This window comes from Penaeus monodon, chromosome 4 (assembly GCF_015228065.2).
Source record: "Penaeus monodon isolate SGIC_2016 chromosome 4, NSTDA_Pmon_1, whole genome shotgun sequence".
In the NCBI taxonomy this organism is placed as follows: Eukaryota; Metazoa; Arthropoda; class Malacostraca; order Decapoda; family Penaeidae; genus Penaeus; species Penaeus monodon.
In genome coordinates this window covers 5728212-5735711 of record NC_051389.1, presented here as the reverse complement: position 1 = coordinate 5735711, position 7500 = coordinate 5728212, and the positions used below count along the sequence as shown (strand labels likewise).

The 7500-nt window shown below is 37.3% G+C and overlaps 1 protein-coding gene across 1 annotated transcript in view; it reads left to right on the top strand.

The window, feature by feature from the left end:
- The window catches only part of LOC119569310 (GDP-mannose 4,6 dehydratase-like), an 11063-nt gene that overhangs the window by 481 nt on the left and 3082 nt on the right, over positions 1 to 7500 (top strand). Inside the window, 6 exon segments of the mRNA XM_037917529.1 lie at positions 1490 to 1614; positions 4432 to 4552; positions 4880 to 5072; positions 5395 to 5627; positions 5935 to 6036; positions 6261 to 6374. Of these exon segments, the coding sequence (XP_037773457.1) occupies positions 1490 to 1614; positions 4432 to 4552; positions 4880 to 5072; positions 5395 to 5627; positions 5935 to 6036; positions 6261 to 6374 (888 nt within the window).

Sequence of the window (7500 nt, the reverse complement as noted above, 5' to 3'; positions counted from 1 at the left end):
GCCTCGGGAGTGTGAGTGGAGTTAAGGAAGGGAGTATTAATATTTATTTTAGTGAGGGGGAAGGTAATGGAGTCATTGTTTCATTATACAATTATAATTCAGGACCGGCAGCCGGGCGCCGATTTCAAAGTAGTTTGTAATCAGTAGAAGCCGTTGTAGTATCCCATATCAGATCAAACTAGGATCTCCATGCTTTATCATTGTTAAACAGTGTAACATATTTCAGATTTATATCTCGACATAAGGGTCACAGTCATTGTCTGGTTACAGGTATAATGTTTTATTTAGTACTATTACATGCATATGAAATTATGTATAGTAAGTTATTTATTATAGCATAACATGTGGCTATACATTCAGCCACATATATACTGTGACATATTCCAGCAAAGTAAGTTCATGAAGCAGTTACTGATTTATCACAAAATTATTAGTTATACAAGGAAAATTTAAATAGGTTCATTTTTCTTATCTACCACTAAGTATTATTTTGTGCAAATTTGGACTAATGTGTGTCATGTAGATGCATGTTTTTTTTTCTTTGTGTAGATAAATATCTTTCTTTGCTTTATGTGTTCATGTAGAATTTTAGATTAGTATTAAGGAAGAAGATACTGGCATGATGGTATAATCCTTTTTTCTGGGAAGTAAATCATCAACCATATGAACCAAGCAGATTGGTGATAATGAATACCTAAGCAATATGTAGATTGCCTTCATTATCTTTAGAGATATGCTGCGATATATTTCATTACAACAAAGATGATGATATGTACCACACTTAAAAGTTACCCTTGGTTATAAGAAAGATATATAAGCACAACCTCTTCATTTTAAATGTCATTATAGATGCAGTAGGAAAATGAGTCACAGATGATTGCAGTAGAAATATAATAATTTTCTAGAACAATTAAAATGGATAAGTATTTATAGTATGGAGTAAAAATTTATTGTATATTATTTGTATATTGTAAGTGATACTTTTTCATGAGAAGCATAAGGGCTAAAATTGTGCATTAATGAAAATATGCATTAATCTTTAATATATATGCTCTTTTAGTGCTACAAAGAGTGAACCAAAGTGTGTTTGAAAATCAGAAAAATCAGACTCAAAAGATCATACTTTTTTGGAACATAAAAAGAACTTGTAGAAAAAATATCTAAAGGGGTTGCAAAAGTCCCTAGACTACTTCAAAATGCCTATTGCTTTGATCACAGGTGCAACTGGCCAGGTAAGGGAAGCAATATGTGTGTGTGTGTGTGTGTGTGTGTGTGTGTGTGTGTGTGTGTGTGTGTGTGTGTGTGTGTGTGTGTGTGTGTGTGTGTGTTTGCATTTACATATATGTGCATATTAATTTGTGTATCAGTTGCGTGCTCATTCCAATAAATTCCCTCTTTCACTCTTGAAGAATTTTACCATTCTTTCTCTAAATTTCCCTGTGACCTGAATGAAAGACCATTTTATCAAGACAGAATCCTTCTATCACAGGATGGGTCCTACCTGGCAGAGCTCCTCCTCGGCAAGGGATACCAGGTTCATGGGATCATCAGAAGGTCTTCCTCCTTCAACACAGGCCGTATCCGTCACTCTGGGATGAGACACCAAAGGGAAAATGAAAAATTAAATTTTATATGAAAATGAGGATTTTTAATGATAATAAAATGATATGAAAAGATAGGAAATGTTTCTGCAAAATGAAATTTATTTTATTTGTTTATTTATTTATTTATTTATTTATTTATTATAATTATTATATATATATTTTTTTTTCTACTAATTTGATACTGTTTCTTTTTTTTCCTTTTTTTAGAATAATTTCATAAAGGGAGAAAATCACTTTTGAGTGTTAAATTAAATGTCCCGTACGAATCCCTATTTAGTTTGTCCATTTCTGGGGATTTTTGTCTCCCCGGGGATTCTAGTAGCTCCAAGAAAAGGATATATAAGAGATCTATTGTTCTTTATCATGTGAGATACGTTTTTTTCTCGTGTGGAAATCCCTCTAGAATTTTATCACCTTTTTTTTTTAACACTATTGTGGCTATTACTTTTATTACTTTGGCACCTATTGTTGTTTAAATTTTCTCATCTCTCCCCGTCCTCCCTCCTCTTTTCCCCCTTTTCCCCCTCTCTCTCCTTTTTCTCTCTCTCCTCCTCTTCTCTTTTCTCTCCCCCCTCTCTCCTTTCCTCTCTCCTCCCCTCTCTTCTCTCTCTCTCCTTTCTCTCTTTCCTCTCTTCTCTCCTTCTCCTTTTTTCTCTCTCTCTCTCTCTCTCTCTCTCTCTCTGGGGCCCCTCTCTTCTCTTCTCTGTCTCTCTCTCCTCTCTGTTCTCCGCTCTCTCTCCCCTTTTCCCCTCTCCTCTGTCCCTCTCTCTCTCTCTCTCTCTCTCTCTCTCTCCCCTCTCTTCTCTTTTCTCATTCTCTCTCTTCTCCTCTTTTCTCTCTCTTTCTCTCTCTTCTCTCCTCTCTCCCCCCCTCCCTCCCCCCTCCCTCCCTCCCTCCCCCCCTTCCCCCCCCCTCCTCCCTCCCTTTTCCCCTTTTCCCTCCTTCCTCCCCCTCTCTCTTCTCTCTCTCTCTCTCCCTCTCCTCTCCCCTCTCTCCCCTCTCTTTATCCCCTCCCTTCTCTCTTTTCCTCTTCTCTCCTTTTCTCTTCTCCCTCCTCGAAACCCTCCCCTCTCTCTCTTTTCCCCTCTCTCTCTCCCCCTTTCCCCCTTTTCTCTCCCTCTCCCTTTCCCCTCTCCCCCCTCTCTCTCTTCCTCTCTCTTGTCTCCTCTCTCTCTCTCTCTCTCCCCTTTCCCCCTTTTCGTTCCCTCCCTCTTTTTTTCTCTCCTTTTCTTTCTCTCTCTTTTCTTTCCAAAATTTTTTTCCTCTCTTTCTTTTCTTTCTCTCTTTTTTTCTCCCCCTTTCCTCGTCTCTCTCTGTTTCTCTCTTTTCCTCTTTCTCTCTCTGTCTCTCTCCCCTCTTTTCCCTTTTTTCTCTCTCCCCTCTCTCTCTGTCTCTCTCCCTCTGTTCCTCTCTCTCTCTCCTCTCTCCCTCTCTCTCTCTCTCTCTCCCGTCTCTCTCTCTCTCTCTCTCTCTCTCTCCCTCTCCCCCTTACCCTTTTCCCCCTCTCTTTTCTCCTTTCTCTCTCTTTCCCCTTTTCTTTCTTTTCTCCTCTTTTTCTCCTTTTTTCCCCTCCCCTTTCCCTCTCCTTTAAACTCTTTCTCTCTTTTTCTTCCCCCCTCTCTCTCTCTCCCTCTCTTCTTCTCCTTTTCTCTCTCCTTCCTTTTCTCCTCCTCTGTCTCCCTCTCCCTCTCTCTCTCTCTCTCCCTCTCTCTCCTCTCTTTTCCTCTTTTCTCTCTCTCCCCTTCCCTCCCCCCCTCCCTCCCCCCCTCTCTCTCCTCTCTCTCCTCTCCCCCTTCTCTCCTTCTCTCTCTCCTTCCTCTCTCTTTCTCTTTTTCTCTTTCTCTCTTTCTCTTTTTTTTCTTCTCTTTCCCCCTCTCTCCCCTCTCTCCTCTCTTCCTCCCTCTCTCTCTCTCTTCCTCCTCCTCGGGTTTTCTCTCTCCCCCTCTCTCTCTCTCTTTCCCCCTCTCTCCCCTCTCCTTCCTCTCTTCTCTCTCCTTTTTCTCTCTCTTCTTTCTTTTTTCTTTCCCCCTTTCTCTTTCCCCCTTTCCCCTTTCCCCCTCTTTCTCTTTTCTTTTTTTCTCTTTTTTCTTTCTCTTTTCTCTATCTCCTCTCTCTTCTCTTCTATCTCTCCTTTTTTCTCTCTCTTTTCCCCTCTCTCCCTCTCCCCTCTCTCTCTCTTTTCCCCCCCTCCTCATGGATTTGAGGACTTACCTCTTTTGGGGAAGTGCATCCATACTGGACAGATTTCCTGTTTTTAATTTTTTGTCATACATTATTTTTTATATTTTTATGTCTTTCTTTTTGCTCCCTTTTTACCCACAGTCATCATTATTATTACTCTCTCTTTCTTTATTACCATGGTCATCTTTATCATTATTGATATTATTGTTATTGTTGTTGTTGTTGCTGCTGTTGATGTTTGATTTTTAAATTTTTTTTTTTTATTATTGTAATTTTTATTATTAAATTTTTGTTTTTTGTTGTTTTTGTTTTTAGTTATTGTTACTACTGTTAACAGTGTTTGTTTAGAAATATAGATGATACTTGCATCTTTTTAGTTTGGTGGTGGCCAGCTGAAATCTGAATCATATATTTTTTTTCTTTTTGACATGGTCTAAGATTTTCACAGCATACTGGTTTAGAAGCTTGTCAGTTACATCATCAGTCCTTTTTATTTGTATTTATACAAAGAAGCTAACCCTGCAATATCATTTTTTAAAGGCACACGAAAAGGGGTTTCCCTAAACAGTTGATTTTTTTTTAGTTTCATATTTTTTTATTTAAATTTTTTTTATTGCTTTTTATTTTCCCTTCCCCAAACCCCAGCAACGGGCGGGGTGCAGCTCCATTTTTGGTGCCTGCAGACTCAAAATGCCCTTTTTAAAATTATAAACACTTCCAAAACCCGATGAGAAATTTTTAATTTAGGTTTCTAGAGCCACGTTAAGGTAAGTTACGAAATCTCTTGTTGTTTAAGAGTAGTAGGGTGTGGATCATTATCTTTAAGCAGTACACAGAATTTCAAGAACTGCAAGTGTTAAGTTTCATAGAACCTTTTTTGGGAAAGAAAGGGTAAACATTGTTATAGGTATTTTAATTTTTTATTTTATTATTTTTTTCAATTTGTTAACTCTTTCCTATAATATACCATCCTCAGTGAGCATCCACTAATGTCATTTACCAGATCAGATATTTGTTGTTATTTCACACAAAATTTGAATGTTCATTTTGTTTGCAAGGTAATAATTTTTTTCTCTCTCCCTTTCTTTGAACAGGTGTCCTTTGATCTGGCAGAATACACAGGAAATGTAGATGCCATGGGAACACTTCGTCTCCTAGATGCCATAAGAACATGCGGCATGGAAAAGAAGGTCAAATTCTACCAGGCTTCCACATCAGAACTTTACGGAAAGGTCCAGGAAATTCCCCAGAAAGAGACTACTCCCTTTTATCCGAGATCTCCTTATGGTACGTTTTGAAGGGGCTTTCATGTCCACTTATTCATAGAGTTATCGTTATGACTTTGGTTTTGCGTGCTGCTTGACCTTTTAACATTAGCTGTATGTTAGCATGTTCATATGTTTTGGAGGGAAATTGATTTGTTATTCTTTAGGGCTAATGTTCATGGATATGTGTCATGCAATTTAGTTATAAAGTTATCTTGCAAAAGGATTTCTTTTTAAATTGGAGACTCAGAAATATTTACTTTAACCATTTTCTAAACATGAGAGTATGTTTTGTAACCTCAGGAAATACTCATTTAATTTATATGTTTTTGATTATTTTGTAGGTGCTGCAAAACTTTATGCTTACTGGATAGTGGTGAACTACCGAGAGGCTTATGGCATGTTCGCCTGCAATGGCATCCTCTTCAACCACGAATCTCCCAGAAGAGGTGAAACATTCGTCACTCGTAAGATCACCCGGTCAGTGGCCAAGATACACTTAGGATTCCTAGACAAGTTTGAACTCGGAAATATCGACTCGCAGAGAGATTGGGGTCATGCAAAAGACTATGTTGAGGTATGCTTGGTCACTTTAAGTAACTGTTTATACTTGGTTAGATTAGGACCAGACAAAAAGAGAAATTTGCTTATTGTATGTTTTGAAGGAAGGAACAGAGTATTCTGTAAAAGAAACACATTTTATTCCTGATAATTGTATTATAATATTGAATTTCTTTTATATTCCTTGGTACTGGATTATTTTCTCTTAGTGATTTTGTGAGAAGGTACTTTAACTTATGAGAAGCTCCATTATTAAGGAGATAAACCAATTCTGTTTAGCAAATAAGTACAGACAATACTGTAGCATTTTTTCCATTGTACAGGGAATGTGGAAGATGCTTCAAAAAGAAGAACCCGAGGACTTTGTTCTTGCCACAGGTGAAGTCCATTCCGTCCGAGAGTTTGTTGAGGCTGCGTTCAAAGAGGTAAGATAGAGAGAAAGGCCTTGGCAGTGTTAGCCTTTCAGTGATTATGAGTTATATGCAAACTACAGTTTGCAGTTTATCATGTGTGCATAAGAGATATTTTGTACTCTTCTGTATTTTGTTGTACATTATCAAGCAAAGACTCCAAGGAGATTAATTTTTTATGGAAGTTTAGATTCAGTGACTGAAAAAAACTAAGAAAAGGTGTCTTCTCTTTTCTAAAGATTGGACGGGAGATCTATTGGGAAGGCTCAGGTGTTGATGAAGTTGGAAAGGAAAAAGGATCAGACATTGTGAGAGTGAAGATCAACCCTAAGTATTACCGACCTGCTGAAGTAGTGAGTATTCTTTCCCTTTTTTGTTGTCTCTAAGCTTTACACTTCTTTGATGAAACGTGTGACTATTGTTAAAGTCTGTACATAACAGATGAGACAGTTTGGTATAGGATCTGTGTCTGTTTACTTTTATACTAGTCAACTGTTTTATTAATAAATGTACAGGGAGGTGAGTCAAATCAGAGAAACAGATTATAGCTGAGGTGTATCCATATCTACTTAACCACCTTCCCCAGTTCGAAATCCCTGCTAAAACCATACAATCATCTACTTTATTATGTCTAAACCATCCTTACACAGCATATTGCTCAGTGTAGTAACCCAATTTCAGTGCAGATGGGGAGGGGAGTTTATGTACTTATTTCACAGGTATATCTTTCTGTACTGTCCTATCAGTGAGTATCCCTTGTTTCTAACTAATGCAATATTTCATAATTACTTTGTATTAAAAATTTTCAACAGATATATAAAGAATATTCCAATATTCAAATTTGCTTCTTCGGTATACAGTGATAATTATCAGTGTGGACTGTTGCAGAAATCAACCTATAAGACAGTCCATGATTTAAAGTAAAAGCATTGCACCTCAGAATCTTTAGTTTCACTTGTTAATGATCAGCTACTCCTAAATGATTGAAAAAATTATTAGTAAAGAGGCCTGTTCCTTAAATATTCCTGATATCTTTTGTATCTTTTATTGGCTTTAAGGGCATTTAGCACACCTAGCTGGGCTTAAATAGATGCTAATTAAAAAAGGTACGCTTTATAGCATCGAAGTTCATATATATAGATACCGATTTTTAGTCTTATCATAATATGCATTTGGCAGAGGCAGATAGATATCCCCATGAGATGAATGTCATCACAAAAGCATTTTCCGCACTTTTCTGTGATAAAAGTATGCCTTTTCTGTAAATGAATAAAAAGAGGATGAAAACAGTAGAATAAATTTTCATGGTTATTTGTTAAGGCACATGTCAGCAAGAAGGAATTCATCCAAAGAGGATGCAGTTAAGCCACATATACAGGATAGCTGGAAATGTTTCCAATTAAATTTATGTAATTACTATGTTAATTAGTGACATGACCTCACTACACGGGCCTAATAACTCAACATATGTGAACACAT